The sequence below is a fragment of the Chlamydotis macqueenii genome, chromosome 1 (assembly GCF_036417535.1).
Source record: "Chlamydotis macqueenii isolate bChlMac1 chromosome 1, bChlMac1.mat, whole genome shotgun sequence".
Taxonomy (NCBI): domain Eukaryota; kingdom Metazoa; phylum Chordata; class Aves; order Otidiformes; family Otididae; genus Chlamydotis; species Chlamydotis macqueenii.
Genome location: NC_141556.1, coordinates 72845112 through 72862377, shown reverse-complemented (window position 1 = coordinate 72862377; position 17266 = coordinate 72845112). Strand labels below are relative to the sequence as shown.

At 41.4% G+C, this 17266-nt stretch overlaps 2 protein-coding genes across 6 annotated transcripts in view; one reads left to right on the top strand and one right to left on the bottom strand.

Moving 5' to 3' along the window:
• LOC104474149 (solute carrier organic anion transporter family member 1A2) overlaps nucleotides 1-17266 on the top strand; it is a 174455-nt gene that overhangs the window by 63679 nt on the left and 93510 nt on the right. The gene's annotated exons all lie outside the window — the stretch shown is intronic.
• LOC104482680 (solute carrier organic anion transporter family member 1C1) overlaps nucleotides 2922-17266 on the bottom strand; it is a 29388-nt gene continuing 15043 nt past the window's right edge. For all 5 annotated transcript variants that reach the window (XM_086756322.1, XM_086756331.1, XM_010124215.2 and 2 more), the window contains 11 exons: nucleotides 16268-16383; nucleotides 15308-15454; nucleotides 15112-15210; nucleotides 13521-13766; nucleotides 12507-12671; nucleotides 11875-12070; nucleotides 10236-10398; nucleotides 8679-8863; nucleotides 7089-7153; nucleotides 5092-5209; nucleotides 2922-4211 (listed from right to left, as the gene is read on the bottom strand). In XM_086756322.1, coding sequence (XP_086612448.1) covers nucleotides 3995-4211; nucleotides 5092-5209; nucleotides 7089-7153; nucleotides 8679-8863; nucleotides 10236-10398; nucleotides 11875-12070; nucleotides 12507-12671; nucleotides 13521-13766; nucleotides 15112-15210; nucleotides 15308-15454; nucleotides 16268-16383 — 1717 coding nt within the window. In that variant the 3' untranslated portion in view covers nucleotides 2922-3994. The remainder of the gene's footprint in view (nucleotides 4212-5091; nucleotides 5210-7088; nucleotides 7154-8678; nucleotides 8864-10235; nucleotides 10399-11874; nucleotides 12071-12506; nucleotides 12672-13520; nucleotides 13767-15111; nucleotides 15211-15307; nucleotides 15455-16267; nucleotides 16384-17266) is intronic.

The window sequence follows — 17266 nt, the reverse complement described above, 5'->3', positions numbered from 1 at the left end:
CTGGATAGCATCCAGTCTCTCAGGCATGTCAGCTGCGTTGCTCAGCTTGGTGTCATCTGCAAACTTGATGAGGGTGCACCTGATCCCACTATCTGTGTCATTGATGAAGATATTAAAAAGCACTGGTCCCAGTACAGACCCTTGAGGGACACCAGTTGTCACCGATCTCCATCTGGACATTGAGCCGTTGACCACTATCCTCTGGATGCAACCATCCAACCAATTCCTCATCCACTGAACAGTCTACCCATCAAATCCATATCTCTCCAATTTAGAGAGAAGGATGTTGTGGGGGACCATGTCAAAGGCCTTACAGAAGTCCAGGTAGACAACATCCATAGCTCTTGCCTTGTCTGCTGATAGTCACTCCATCATAGAAGGCCACCAGGTTTGTCAGGCAGGATTTGCCCTTGGTGAAGCCATGCTGGCTGTCTCGAACCACCTCCCTGAGAGGTCAGAGAAGTTCTGGAAACACAAGGAGGTGTCTGTTCAACAGGTACCTGGGCTACTGCTGAGATCATCTCTGCAGTGGTCTCACCTGGCCTGGCTTAGGCTGAATCAGCAATACGAAGAGGAGCCAGGCTGAGGCATTTTAAGTGTGAAAGAAAAAACCTTTTTTTCTCACACTGTTTGCCAAGACACACGACTTATCCAGGAAAAAAAATGAAAAAACCACACAAAAAAACCCCAAGCTCGCCCCGCTCTGAAACTGCTGCAACAACTTCCAGTTTTGTGCATTGTAAAATCTGCCTCTCTGAGTTTAGAGGCATTTCTCTCATGTTCAAAACTTCAGTAAGTAAAGGGAGGCATGTGAATACAGCCAGCTTGCCTTTCCAAAGAGTTAAGCAAAGGGAGCTATGGCTATATTTACAGCAGTGGATAAAAGAGTAGATGTAGACATTGAATTTTATTTACTTAATGTGTAAAAATTTTGGCTGCAGTGACAGAGTATTGCTGAAACACATTCATGCACATCTTTCCACTGAGTAATTGTTCTCCCTTCAAAAATAACAATGAAAAAAGTATCTAAGCTTTCCTTCTAGGCCTGTAAAGATGCTCAAAATTATCCCTCTAGTTGTCTACAAATCTCTCCTGACCAGGCTTAGCAGCACTCATTGTTATTTCTTGTATTGTATTTTGTGCTGATTTTGTGCTTGTACATCTTGCCCTACCTCAAATGCATGCATCTTGCAGTAGAGATTGCCATGTTGTGCATGGGTGTACATGTGTGCGCATGTATACGCACACGTGTGTGCACAGTGCTTCTTACGCAGCAATGGCTCTTTGGACACAACTTGGGGGGGCAGAGGGGGTGCCTACAGTGGCAGCTTTTGTAGGAAACTGTGAGAAGTTGTTCCCCTTTGTTCAGTGGACTCGGCCGGGCCTAGGGCAGACCCGCTGGTGGCCAAGGCCAAGCCAATTGGTAGCAGAATGTTCCATGATAATGCCTCTGCGATAACAAATTTAAGAAGGGGAAAACAGGAAAAAAAAAAAAAAAAGGGAGAGAAGATGTGAAGCAGCTGAGCAGGGGCAGAGAGGACGAGGCGCAAGCCTTGTGGGCTTTGCAGGCCTCACCCTCTGGCCTCCCGCCAGGCAGCCGACTGGGCCCAACTCGGCCCGGCCTGGCTGCAAGAAGTGGAGAGGAGATGAGATGTGAATGACGTGTGAAGAGAACCTGAGAGGCATCTGCCCGCCGATAGTGAAGAATTTTTCTTCTGTGAGGAACGGCTGCAGACGCCAAGGTCACTTCAGAAGGAGAGGGAGGAGTAATGCGGCTCCTCGCCAAGATTCCCCTGTAGCCTGTGGTGTTGACCATGGTGAAGCAGGTTGTCCCGCTGCAGCCCATGGAGGTCCACAGAGGAGCAGAGATCCACCTGCAGCCCGTGGAGGACCCCATGTCAGAGCAGGCAGATGCCTGAAGGAGGCTGTGGCCTGTGGAGGGCCTGTGCTGGAGCAGCCGGTTCCTGAGGGACTGCACCCCATGGAAAAAACGGCCCATGCCGGAGCAGTTTCATGAAGGACTGTGGCCCGTGGGTGGGACCCCACGATGGCGCAGGGGAAGAATGCCAGGAGTTCTTCCCCCAATGACGAAGCAGCAGCGTAAAGCGTGTGATGAACTGACCACAGCCCCCATTTCCACTTCCCCCCTGTGCCGCTTGGGGGAGGCGGGGGAGGTGGTAGACATAATGTTAAGCCTGGGAAGAGGGAGGGGTGGGGGAGGTTATCTTGTTCTCTGTCTCATTGTCCTGCTGGCTTTAGTAATAAGCGAATTGTTTTCCCCAAGTCGAGTCTGTTTTGCCTGTAACAGTAACTTTAAGGATTTTCTCCCTGTCCTTATCTCAAACTTCGAGCCTTTTTCTTATATTAACTCCCTCTATTCTCTTGGAGGGTGGGGGGAGTAAGAGAGAGACCGCGTAGCCTGGCCCCAACTGAGGCTGAACTCCGACACCACCATAGGAAATTATACATGTACCAAGACGTGTTAATAGAATGTCATCTGGACAAAGCAGCTGAAAGACAAGCAGAACTAGACAGTTGCAATTACTTTCCCTGCTAAAACTCAGTCCCAAGTGCAGTAGCTAGATAAGGTGGTCTGTTCCTTTAGGTCCCACAGGTGATTCCTATGACTGTATCTGAATATGCCAAAACATTTGCAAATGCAATTGTAAGAAAAGACCAAGCAAAGGGTCGTATCAGTTTTGCTAGGTGGAGAATCTATGCCTCCAGTAAATATAACTTCATTTGGGGGAAGAAAGCCCTGTTCTTTTCCTTTCAGCTGCTGCAATCACTGCTAAGTGACTGTCATGACAGACAACACTTAGTTCAGCACAACTCAGCATTTTGCTCTAACATGTCTATTAACCATATCCCACCGTGCCTTGAGCATCTATTTTAAAGTATCAGCCGGAGAATTCGATCACTGTTGTGAGTAGGTGTGCAAGTACACATCGTTTTATTTAAAGTAACAACAGTTGTCAAGCTCCGAGTGACGCAAATACGATGAACACAAACGGACAAGTATACAAAAGCAACTTTGAACATATGAGCTAAAGGCTTGAGCTGAGGAAATTTTAAGGTGCATGAAAAAAACAGATGGGTGTTCTGATGCCTGATGGTGAACTTCTCCCAGGACAATTGACCGAACATGACAAATAAATCAGGTATTTGCAGTAGTCATAGGAGTAATATTATTGCTTCAGTGTCCTCTGCTGGACAATATGCGGCATAGCAGTAAAGCCACGAGCATATGTTGAGTGGCTTTTGCTTAGAAAACATCATCACTACAAAATCCAGAATATTTCTTATGTTTCATAGTCACTTAGCTAAAAAAAAATAGTTTTTAATAAAATGCTAGAACTCTGAGATTTTAAAAAACAATTATTTCTTTTATGGCAACTTATTAGTAGTTTTAAGTACGCATAAAATTTTCAGCTGAGCTAAGATAAAATGCTTCTTGGAAAAATACCACTTTTATAAGTTTTGTGATGGAAAATTGTTGCAATGATTCGTTTAAAAAGGTGGAAGTGTTTCGCTTAAAGACTTTGTTTTTACTGTGAATTCCAACTGAATTTGATGAAATCAGAAAGGTGCTGTTAGCCTTGAGCTTGTCATTCCTGTGGCAGCCTGTCGCGTGGGTCTGCGTACAGGATCAGCATCACATTGTGTGGGCCTTTGGCATGTGGCTGTTCTGCCAGCACTTATCTTTGACCCCTTTAAAAATTGCAGACTGGGTCTATTGGAAATGCCAAGGAAGATTTTCCTTTATCGGCTGAGAATTTTGTTCAGTTCATGTAACTTGTTCTGTCTGTTATTGGTGATCAGGTACACATAAGGCACTTTCGTACTTGAATGTTAGTTTTTCCTGTTGTTGATCACAGGTTTGCTATTAGTATTACTTTCTGAATGGTGTTATTATGTATTTATTCATAACATTGTGACAGTTGTTTCTAAAAGCAGCTGTCCTGATTCATGTGACACTGGTCTAAGTGACTTTCTAAATACATGATTCATTCTCTGCATCAGCAGAATCTGGCAAATGTTCTTTGATCTTGCAATTAGCTTCTTTATTCATAGGAGCATCTTCTCTTCCTCCATTCTCTATAGGCCTGGAGTTCTTATTTTGAAAGTTTTTCTTTATCAATATAAAAAAGACAATTCCAATCAAGTAGGAAGGACCTCTTAACACTGCTGATAAACCAAGGTAGACATACCTGTGGGACAGAGCACAGAAGACAGTGTAAAGCATTGACGTTTACAAAGACACTGAAGAAAATAACTTTAATGGCTTTTAGGCATCACATGTGCACAAAAAAAAAAGCTTAAGGAAAAACATTAAAACTCATTCTTTGTGAATGGTACCACAAACCACATACTTTTGCATGCAAAAACTTCTTTTAAAGAAGTGACAATATTCTTTTTGCTTATAAAGATAGTTGCAAAGCAAAACTTCCATCATTTTCTCTTTGTTTCTGAACATTCTTGGATCATTTTAAGGCCTTAGACTTTTTAGGGCTAGAAATATATTGAGATTGCCAGAGTGGGCTAAGGTATGTACAAATAAAAAATGCATCAGAATTGGCCAAGGTTTGGGTGAAACTGAGAAAAATCTCTGGAATATTCCTCCTGAAGACTGGTAGCGTTTGTATTTAGCCAATACCTTCATCAACTAAATATGATTTTATTCTGGTTTTTGTTCCTCTCAAATGTGGCCAGTGCACAAAGTTGACATTCTTGCCAGTATAAACAAACTACCTGCAAATAAGGTGAATTTGGGTAACTTTCCTCTTGATGGTAAATCATACCATCCTGGATCTTTCAAATTGTCTCAAAAGATGTTAAAAATACGTAATTCATTCCAGAAATCTGTCATTGATATTAAACAATTTTTTTTTTGCACAACATAAAAACTTACTGAAAACCTAAGAGTTTAAGATTTTATCTTAAGATTTCTCAATTTCAGGAATTCTGGACTGACATAAATACGAGTCCAGAGATAGTACCTGATAGTAATTTTTGATCAGTGGCCTCACACACTACAGAACAAAGCATATCTATCTGCAAAGAGGCTTTTTGTGCTCTAATTTGCCTTACCTGTGCGCATTGGAGTCGTATAGCCTGCAAGCCCCTCGCTGCCCACAGCTCGTAGTTCCCCATTTCAGGCATGTCTTGTCGATCAGTGCACCGAAATAAACAGGCGCTGGAATCCCAGCTGCAAGGAAACAAGCAAAAATGTCACAAGATATCACAGAAAAAAAAAGATGTGTTTTTAGAAATCAGTTTTGTATTTTCTGAGTGGCAAGTTACGTGCTGCAATAGTGGCAATAGGTGGATTGGATTGTGGGGAGTTTTCCCTTATCAGAGTAACTGTAAGTTGGGACACCTTCTCTGTGCTGTGGGGATCATCAGTCCCCAGGAAATGTGGTCTGATGGGTTTGGCCAGGTTCGTAGTCATGCATACTGGTTTCTCAAGCGTGGATTTAAGAGCCACCACTGGCTATTAGTGCATGCTAAGCTCCTACAAGGGAGCACTGAACTGATGCGTAGTACCCTCTTCTATGCATAGCTCAAATTATCCACACTGACTGACAGTCCCTTCTGCCTGAATGAGGGTAAGCAACTGAAATCCTTAGTGTGACTTGGCCAGATATGAGCTTATGGTTTACTGTAAAACATGGCAGACATGGGACAAAATCCTAGCCTTGCCAAAGTAAAGGCAAGTATTAACTTCAGAAGAATCCAAGTTTCAGTGTGTACAGGACCATGTTTCACATTAGCTTTGTTCCTACAGGAGCATCATGCATTCTTATATAGGAAATAATTTATTCTGTAAAAACAGGTATACTCTCAGCCTGGTCTACCCTAGGGCTCTTGTGAGAGTCTGAACCCATTAATCTGTCTATAGAGCCCTATGTATTACGATCATCAGTGCTATAGTCAGGATATGATGGGACAAGTGCTCATTTTGGAGCTTCCTTAGAGAAGGAAGATGGGAGCACATCAGATTTGATCTCTGAGTCACTGAAGAGAAGTGACAGCTTTTTTGAATCAGTGACAGTGGTTCTACCCTTTCTTGCAATGGAAGGAGGATACTAGCTCAATGTGCTGAAGCAGAAGCCTATGGAAAGGGGTAGTTCTTTTTTTCCTAATGCTTTTTAAAATTTCATATGGCCGAGATTGCTCCAAGAATTCCATTGGCATTGCTTGTCCTGAGAGCTGAGGGAGAAATTCTGCCCCTTGTGTGATGAGAAAAGTAGAAGACAAAGTATGGGTACAGCTTTCTATCTCAAATTGTCCCATCACAATCCTGAGTAGCGACTACAGCCCTAACCTTGCTCTGATTGTAGGCATTTGTAAGTGGCTGTTGATTTTTTTAGGTTTCATAGCAAACCCATGTGGCTTCTCTCTTCACATGCATTTCTCTACATTTCTGAAATGCAGGTATTTCTATTCCATTGATAAACAGAATAAAAGGAAACAGAGAGGTGTTTTCTTGCCTGCCTAGGCATCTTAATCAACCATCTCATTAGCAACTCTCAAATTTAAAAAAAAAAAAAAGAAAAAAAAGAGCATTGCAGCATGCTTAAAAAGAAATTGAGATCTAAGCTGTTGTCTGCCAGGCGAGAGAAGTTTCAACACGGAGAAAACACTGTGCTATAAGTAGAGTTGTATTAACATTGAATGAAGTCCTACTAGAGCACGTCTTTTTGATCTTACTTGTATCATTGTGTTTCGGTGAGCCACTGGCTGATTCACAAGTTAGAAACCTTATGGTGTTATTTAGAAATTAAAGATAATACTTTAATTTTTCTTAGAAACTCTTCCCATTATGGAACACCAGGCTCCTAAACTGCAGCACCATTTAATCAACAGGTCAAAGATTTTCAGAACTGTGTTAGCTAGTTTCCCAATTAACTCTTGACTGAATATTGGACCTTCAGGAAAAAAAAAAGAAAAACAGAATCTCCAGGAACATGCCAGGATCTAACAGCTGTTTCAAAGATACATCTGGTTTACAAATGGTGGTTACATTGGTATCATTTAAGGCCATACGAGCAAGCATCTCAGTCAGTCGGAATGATTTCTCTTACCTAGCGCTCTCATAATGAGTGTGTATAGACCAACTGCAAGAGATTTCAACTCTGGCTGAACACATCTGAAAGAAAGAGGGATAAGTATGAAGTATTTGCCTATCTAGTGCTTAGGCATGCCTATTAAACTGTCAATTACCCTGAATTTAATACTCAATGTCAGAAAGCCAAGCTTTGGACAGAGCTTCCTACATCTGCTGAAAATATGTTAAATGGCATGAAAAAGGAGAATTAATTGAATGTTTTCCATCACATAGCTCCTGGGAGGTCCATTCACTAAGCATAATTAAATAAGTGAAATGTTAAAGTCTAATCAAAGTCCATCCTAGTCTTATTGAAATGGGCTCTCCAGCTGCCTTAACTGGCTGGCATACGTTTTCCTTGCTTGGGGGGATATACCTTACTCACTTGATGGCAAATATTGTATTACCCTAAGACAAAAATGTTGCAAGTACCTGCATTCGTACAGCATCTTTCTATTCTCAAATTACATTCCTCTGTACAAGGTTACATCTTGAAATACACAAAGGCATCTGGCAATACACCCTTCTACTTCATGGGGAACCACACTTCAAGCATGAGAAATGGGCACTGATCTTGAATCCATTATATCTCCAGCCTCTGCCATCTCCTTACAAATATTAACATGGTCAACGCTCAGAAGTATGTCTCATAGAGATGAGGAAGGGAGAGGAGTTCACATTCTGTTTTCCATGCTCATTTAGGATTACATAACACCCTTAGGACTACCATTAAATTTGCCACTAATGAATTTTTTTACTGAGTGAGCTTTCTCTTTAAGTTGCTGAAAAGTATGTGCTAATTTGTGTACGTGGCTCCAAATCACGTCCTGGTATGCCTGCACTTGTATACCTCAACAGACATGAGCATAGGAGCCTCAGACTGAGCTCTCAAATGTCCAATAAGCACAATCTGTTAGGGTAACCCCACATCCAGAAATACTGAAAAATACATGGCATTTTCAAAATCCATACAGTCAGAATAGTTAAACAGAGAAAGAGGATGTGTTCTGGAAAACTTGGGAGTATGACAGGCATAAGAGAAACCATTTTGCAGGACTTGGAAGCAACACACTAGAACTGACTTACAAACAGCAGCAAAGTAAGATCTGATGCTAACAGCTAACAGACAAATGGGAAATGACAACATTCATTAAAGAAAGTGTGTTATACTGCAAAAGAGTCTTTTTTTTTCCTAAGGGAAAGTGAGAAATCTAAACATAGGTTCTGAATATTGTCCTTGATAGGATAAGGGGTAATGGTTTTTAAATAGAGGGAGATAGGTTCAGATTAGATATAAGGAAAATATTTTTTTACAGTGAGGGCAGTGGAACACCGCAACAGGTTGCCCAGAGAGGTGGTGGATGCCCCATCCCTGGAAACACTCAAGGCCAAGTTGGATGAGGCTCTGAGCAACCTGATGTAGTCAGGGATGTCCCTGCTCCTTGCGGAGGGGTTGGACTAGATGACCTTTGAAGGTCCCTTCCAACCCTAACCATTCTATGATTCTATAATTTTGATTCCTTTGTTGGAAAGCCTCAACCTGTGGTACCCAGTTAGTTTTACTTACCTAAACATAATAATGTATGCTGGGGTGCCCCCCAGTGCATAACAAAAGCCACTTATGACTTGTATTACTGTATAATAAATAAAATTCATTGAACAATCTTCACTTTTTGGACATTGACCCAAGGTGGCAGACTTATTTCCTGTCCATGAACTGCTGACTTCAAGACAGCTGCAGTTATGGAAGACCTGGAAGACACAAAGCAGATTTGGTAGGACACTGCTCGTGCAATGGAGAATCCTGCCTTCAGACACAGGCACAGCTTGAAGCCTTCCTGAGCATTCTGTTCCTATCTTATTTGTCTTTCTTGAGGCAATGGGCAGCAGCTTCTTCTTTCCTACAAAGAATGGAAGGAAGGGATGTTCTGTGCCAGCATGGTTTTGCTGGTGGACATAGCAACGCTTTTTGGAAAATGTTTGGAGTACCTGCAGGATTTCTGAGGCTAGCCTCAGCCTTTGTCTCCCTGGATGGCAGTCAAAATGGAAAAGTGAGGCTCAAGGAGCTGTGACTTTTGCTGCTAGGTGAGTTGACATGTTAGCTGATTTGTCTCTGTGAGAAGCACCTGGGACACAGGTCCCTCTCTGCTAAGGCTGATCCACACAGCTGTAAGCAGCAGCTTCCTGTCAAGACACAGTTCATGCAGAGCCCTGAGGTCAGCAATAGCTGTACTGATATCTTAGGAGCAACAGCTTTTAACCAGGGGCTTGAGGATATTCTGAGGTAAGGGGAACTGAAGGCATAAACCTTAACCTCTACAGAGACAGACTTGTGTGGGAGGTAGCAGTCCCACTGTCATGGATGCTGTTGAGCCCTTCACTCCTGCCTCCCACCTTAAGATTTTAAACAAAGAACATCTTTTGGAGAAGATGACTGTAGACAGCAGAGAGAAAAGTCTGTTGGAGAGAAAACTGTCCGAGTGCAAGAGACAGCTTCAGACCATTTATCTTCCAGAGTGATCACCTGGCATCAGAAAACATAGGAATGACACAGTCCAATGAATATCCGTGGCCTGGAGCTTCCTTGCTGGGACTCTGTGCATTATCCCCAGCACTTTGTGTCAAGCAGAAATCAGTCAGCCAGAAAAAATAAAGCATTATCCTGCCATCCCAGAGTCTCACACAGAGAAATAAGCCACCTCCCCTCAAATCATTCTTCACACTTACACATGAATGATAAGTATCAGGGAAGATACTACACTATCTTAGTATACTTCAGCTGTTGGCTTAGTGTACTTCAGCTGTTAGGCAGCCAAAATAAGGTGTATGAAACGGAAACCATCGACAACCTTCAGGCAATATGTTACCACTGTGATTTGTGTTCAATTTACAAAATATGAAAATCAATATCTACAGCAAGGAGTTAGGGCTTTTTGCTTAATGTGCAGTTAAGTCAGAGAAATCTCTGTGTCTTCTGTGCTCTTTGTAGCCAGAAATCATAATTACTTTACTGACTGGTCCCCAGTAACTTTGGTTTTCCTTAAATTCATGATACTACTAAATCCCTGATGTTACATGGAAAATAAGATAATAGAAAACCCCAGAAACTGAAGTAGAGTCTTACTGTGTTCTTTCCATGTCCCACCGAAGTTGTGCACCCAGCTAGACACGCCGAAACGTACGTGAGTCCATTGTCTCCACACACAGGATCCCACACATTGGAGGCACATTTGCAGTCAGAGTTGCACTCAGAAAATATGGCGTTTTCATGGTACGGAGTGGGTTTGCTTGGAAGTTAAGTTCAGACAGGTGTAACAGTGTAAGAAATTTTTAGTTCAGTGCTGAGGTCAGTGTAGTCCCTTCTGTGTGACAGTGTTGCTGGCCTGAAACCCATCTCATATGCCCAGGACTTATGTTTTCACAACTGACTCTCTACAGTGTTGATCTGTTTGTTTGAGATTCCATCCTACTTGCACTGATATTATAGTGATTACTGAAATTCTAAACATTTTAAAACAAATAAAAATGTTTCTACTGGTTTTAGCTGGCAGGTGTAGAGAGAGGAAAAGCTGAAAGGCTTTGAGAGGTCAGCTAGACCCCCTAATTGAACGTAGAGCTAGCAACAGTTAACACAGTCTTATCAGGTACATCTTTAGCTGTTGGTAAAAATGCATAAATAATAGAATCTAGATTTCCTGGTCTCCATAGCAAAAAATATACCGCTCTTTTAAAGCCTAGCCTAAGTCTTCCTAGAGGATATGGAGAAAGCAGTGTTCCCTTTTACTTTCAGATGTCCTTTGGGTATAGAGATCTATAACAAAGAGGGATGTCTTCCCTCATCTTCTCCTTTCTGGCTAAATTAAGCTTATGTTCTTGGATCTCTTTCATCTCAGTGCTTACTAAGCTTATTCCCTTGTCCACCATTTGCATTCTTAGTGAAAACATTGCAGAGTACAGGATAAGCAACAGCTAGTCCCCAGGTTCCAACAAATATAAAAATCCTTGGTATCCTGCCTGTCTAGTTCCAGATTTTCATGTGTGAACCAGAATGGTTTGACAAAGGAACTGTAGTGACAAATTACTGAACTGTGGTTAAGTCTTCAGGGAGATGCAACGGGGTTCCCACTAGCCATGAGCTACTCTGATCAGGCTGGACATGAGGCAGTGACAACCTATATGCTACCGTGTTGCTGGGCCCCTTGGACAGACAGATGCTGACACACATCCCCTGTACTGCTATCTTCACTCACTCCAAGAAAAAATAATAGCCTGTAACTTTTAAATCCTGATTCTCTCCTGAGAGGAGAGACCATCTTCAGCAGGCATAAAAGCTTCATTTTGGTTTACAGCAGGCTGAGAGTCTAGCATGTTGCAGCCTCTACATCTCTGTGCAGGATATGCTACCAATGCTCTCTGTTACACAGCTGTCACCCTTTTGCTGAATAGACTTCACTAGAAAATTGCTTCTGGTGTAGAGATAGCACTGTGTGAAGCAGCACTACCGCCCCACACACAGACAGACAAGTTACATCAGTAATGATGCAATTTTGCTAATGTATTTCTAATTAACCTTTAACCAGTGTTGTGCTTGGGCAGGCTGACACTCTGCTGACCAACGAAATTATCACAATGACACATGGTAGTGTTCTCTTTCTCTTAAGCATTGCAAAAGCATGTTCCTCTTTTAGCCTTGATATCACAGTACATTTTTTGAACTATTGCTGCCATGGAGAAAAACATACTCTTTTTCATTTTATACTCACCCTTCATAGGACACTGTAATTCCTGCTACCACATGGTTCTCACAGCCAACAAAAAAGTGCAAGAGAGTGATGATGTAGGCCAAAAATGACATGGTAAATGCAAACTTGGTTGCTCCAATGATGCTCATTTTGTACTTTCTCATTATGAACCCTCCTAGGAAAATCCCAATACTTACAGGAGGTAAGGATGTCAATCCTGAAAGAGATTATAGAAGGGGTATGCTAAAATAAAAGAGAGTCACAGTGGGTTTAAGAGCCAAACTTTACTCTCAGGTTGATATTTCTGGCAGCTTCACATTCTGTTATGATGATTCTAGGTGTCTTTGTGCTCAGCCTAATCCCTGGGTTGCATATGCTCTTTTTGAAGTGCCTAACCCTCAAAACCCTCTTCTATCGCAAGGCACTTGCCAGATGTTGCAGCAACTAAAACTCTCACACCACATTCAATGCATATTTGAGGTGCTTTTGCTAAAACTGTAGTTTGTTTGCTGCCTTTGTATAATAGAAGTTCAGGAGAGATCGCCATTTACAGTCGTCTGTTCTGCAAGGAATTCAGTCCCAGAAAAAGCATGCCAGAACTTATCCCCATGCACTCCTTATAGCATAAGCCATCATTCCATGGTGTAACTCACCTATTAGAAAGTTAGATTTAGATGTAGACTGTCCATACTGCTGTTCCATGTACTTTGGTTTGTAAGTCAAGAAACCAATAAAGCCACTGAACTGTAACAGTGAGCAACACAATAATGTAAAGTACATTGGATTACTCAGTACTTTTTTCAGGGATGAACAGAAATCTGAAAGAAAGGGATAAATGAGTTGGCTTTGAAAGATGCATGGCAAAATTACTGGTGAGTAATCTACAAAATTTCGGGCAAAATTCTTCTCTCAGCTGTCCAAGTGCAAGTTGTACTGATCTTCATTTGCATGTATCTGAAAGCAAAATCAGATTCTTGAAAAACACCAAAGGTTGAGATACAGGAAGAGAATCCTGAAAGAAGACAGAAGTATGGGTTAAGGTCTTGGTCTTCTAGTGAGATCTGCACATGAAGACTAAAGGGCTCCACACAGCAAAGACTTCTTTCTGCTTACATTAATACTACGACAGGTTCAAGGCTAAGTGAGAGCAACTTTTGTGGAAATGCCTGATGTCTTCCATTGGGATCTGAACAAAGACAGGAGAATTTGACTACTGATGCAAAGCCATCTCTTCCCACCATTTTTCCACCCCTTTCTTAGCCTAAGAACTGCACAACCAGAGCTGATATCCAAGCCTGTCGTATTTTCCTCAGGGAGCACAGTGCATCAGTCTCAATGAGCAGTATGATGATCAGATGAATAATTTGTCTTTCCATTTCTTTCAGTCCTGATACAGAAACAATTTTTCCACTGTTCATATTTCTTACAGTACAAAATTTTAGAGGTAGGAGCCACTCAGGCGATGAGGCATTGCAGGTGATGCACGCAGAACCTCACAGTCTTGAATGAGCTCTTTGACTTCCAATAACCTTTAGCAGACCTCTTTTTCTGGGGCTAGCTAACAGGCTTAGACTGAAGCGAGAAGGAGGCAAAATATTTTGCAGGGCGTTCCTGCTGTACATTGTGTCTGTTGCTTTTCACATTTATACAACACACAAAACACTTGCCTTTCAGTATTATTGACCACTTCCTTTGCTTAGTTTTTGTGGGAGTAAGTTTCTTGCTTATGGCACCCGTGTTTTCCAAGAGACCATGTGAAGTTTTGTCATTATTGGCTTCCTTTCTCTTTTTCAGATGCTTTGGCAGGAAGAAAAATGGAATAGCAGCTAGGAAACTGGTTACTCCACTTATTAAAAAACCGAGCCACCATGCACCCACCCAGCGGGAATCCTGTGGAGTGATAGTGATGCTTCCTAGAATTGAGAGAAACAGGTACGAGTTACCTAAATGAAGAAGCTGAACTGTTCCATCCTTTATCTGCTAAAATAGCTACATTTTACAATGTCTGACTTTCAGTGGTAATGACAATCATCTAATGAGAGGCTGTTCACGCAGCAAAGGCATCAGGAAGGGTTATGCTTCATTTGCCTTTCTACATCTTACGCTGACTGCTGTTTTGTCGCATACATGACAACACAGAGGTTCTTATCCAACACATAAGAAACCAAAATGAGTGGCAGATGCGCCCCAAGCATGGCGTCCTTTCATGGCTGATACATTTCTGCTGAGGCCATTCTCTGCTAACCTCAATTGTGTAGGTTGCTATAAAGTGTGTGGGCATTCTTTGCAGCATCAGTGGGATTAGCCACGAGTTTAAACTTTGTATTGCAAGGAAGATGAGAGCAGTTGGTTGAATTTTTATGATTGCTACATGCTAGCATGTTTGGTGGTGGACCAATGCTATAAGACTTTTCACTGTGTGACCAGAACTGGCTCACTACCCTCAGGTGAAATCAAACATTGGCTTAACAGAGGGCAAAGACAAAATAGCTCATCTAACTCCAGGATCCCGAAGATCTGAAAACTTCTCTGTCCTGCTAGTAAAACAGGATGACCCACTGCTGCTGCAGCAGCAGGCCTTTTCTGAGAAAGCTGTCACCAGTCTGTACTGCCTGACTCCCCATCAGGCTGGTCTAGTGGGTGGGGAGGTGGGCTGGCCAGGAAACACCACCTCAGACATGGCTCCTGCCTCTTTCAGTGAAAGACAATGGGATGAAGGACCACAGCTACCACTTACGGGGATAGCTCTGCCTCCTCCACCATTTTGCAGATATGAATATATATGTGTTTTCTTCTAATCTGAATAAGCAAGGGTTGGCAAAAACTGCATAATGTACTGCAAACGTCACATGAATTGTAAACAATGTAAAATGCTCATCTGAAAGGGTGGGTAATCCACCAAAACTGTAAAACTGCTATGCTAGCAGAATCCTTTCACTCACATCCCAGCTTAGTAAAACATCTTGGATCTGTGAGAGTTCTTGGTACTAACTTTTAAAGATAAACATGTATTTTAATCCTTTAATCCTGAAGTACTATTCTAAAATATGTTCCCTGTCTAATTCTGCCTTTACCCTAAAAGCTTCCAGTAATTTAATAAAATTGTGATAAAGTATATAATAAAATTAATGAAATAAATATAAATTAAATATAAATTTTATGAATAAAATTAATATAATAAAAACTTATGCAACTGTGTAGAGGATCCTATTAGAAAGAAGTATTCACTAACATTCACTTTTCTTCTATTTTTCTTACCTAAATCCACAAATCCAATATCCACGTACAGTTTTGCGCATAAAGATCCCAACAGGAAACCAAACATTGGGCCCAGCATGGCTATTGTATGCAAACACGCTGAAAATATAATGAAGCAGATGCTAGTACATTTTAATGACTGAACATTTTCTTCTGCAGAGGATGAATCTCTCAGTTTACTTGATGTTGAGATTACCTACATACACAGGAACATCCTCTTCTTTAGCAAAATCATCAAGATAAGAGATGCCCAATGGTGTTATTGGTGTCTCACCAATTCCACGTAACATGTTTCCCAGTAAGATGTATATCCACATATATGATGATGGTTCCTTCTCACAGCCTGCAGATGAGAGTTTACATCTTTGTAATAGAATACTTGAATGAGAAACAGTGACAAATCATAGGAAATTCAGCACATGAAAATATTATAGTTTAGTATTTCGGGTATTAACAGCATTTTCCTTATGGAAGATTAATGAAAGGCCATTAATGCCATTATATCTTAATAGTCTTTTAATAGCACTTTCCTCCACTTCCATTGTATTCAGTTTCTAAAAATACAGATAAGCATCACCCATCAGAAAAAAAACACCTATGTAAAAAATCTGGCAGATTGATATTGTCATAAATATATTACCTGGCATACAACACACATCTTTAATGTGAGAAGTTTGAGATGGTTTCTGGGGCACAGTTTGGCTCTTTCTCTACCTATGTCCCATTCCAAGCAACACGTAAACCAGCTATATTCCATATTATAAGCAAGATCATAGAAATCTCCATTTATTTCCAGTTAACTCTGTGCAGTTTCATGTCCTGTCATGCTATCTCTTCCATATCCCCAACTCCAAGTCCTGGCTAATTGAATCTCTTCAAACACAGTCTCAGCATCTCTTTCAGTGTAGGGTGATTTTATTGTAATTTGGAAGTGTGAACATAGGAAGCTGGGGATCTGGATCCTTATGATTTGTGTTTGCTGGATGTTTCTTCTCCAAATTAGATGCAAAAAGTGCATTTAAGTGTTGATAACATTCCCAGACAGGTAGAGACTGAAGTCAGAAATCTAACTGAGCATCTTGCATAGGACAATTATTTACTCTGCTTGCAACCTGTATTAACTCCTGTATTTGTACTTAAACTTACAGTTCCTTACCTGATTGGAGGACTTCCAACAAGGTTTTGTTCACATCTTGGTGTAAGGAACAGGGATTTACGCTTGACGTTAAGTTGGCTGAAGAAGCTGTATGTGATGCTGTCTCATACTTATAACTGAAAACACAGAATAGTAGATTTAGAAGCAGTGTTCACTAGGGAAATACTGGTGTAGTAGGGCAGGAACCACTTGGCTGCTGTTTTCCTAAAGAGAAAGGTATCTTTCTTTAAATATAAATACAAAGTGCTACTGAAGGAGCAAAAAAAAGATTATTTGAGCACATTTTGGAAAACTAAAACACTAAAATGAAGAACAAATAAAAGTTAGAATAATCTGTCTAGAAGACATAATATTTTAAACTGGGAAATTCAAAGGTGCCTTTGAAAGTAATTCAGATAAGATTGTACTTTTGGTGCCAAAATTTACAGCCAGGTCCAAGTGAGCTCCCTGTGCTGACCTCACAGTCAAGGAGAAATAGAAGAATCTCTTGAGTGTGAGTGTAAGTAAGTTCTCCTTTTCATCTTAGGTATGTATTTTGGGGTGGTGGAGGAGGAGAGGAGTGAGAAGAAATCATCCTCAGGCGGTACCTGTTTGCCTGAGAATTAGCATTGGCTTTAGAAAGAGCTGCTGTATAGTAGTGGGTAGATAAAGTTAGTGGCCAAAAGACACTTTCCAGCTGGGGTTACAGGGAGCAGGGCAATGCTGTGGGGAGGCAGCTGAGCAGCTTGGGCACTGGAAGCTGTTCAGCTGCTTTAGCATGATCCTCTTCCCCGATATGAGCCCTGCTGAGGTGCAAAGTACAATTAGCTTAAGCAGAACAACATGGTAAAGGACACAATCTGCTTCTAGAAATTTGACTGGCCCTTTTAGACCAAGCAGGCTTATTTTTCAGGTTGAAACAAAGAGCATTCATTAGGAGAGGCAGTGCAGAACAGTTTCCTCAAAAATTCAGGCCGACGTTCCTAAGGAACTGTATGTGTTTCCCTGTGTAGATGAGCA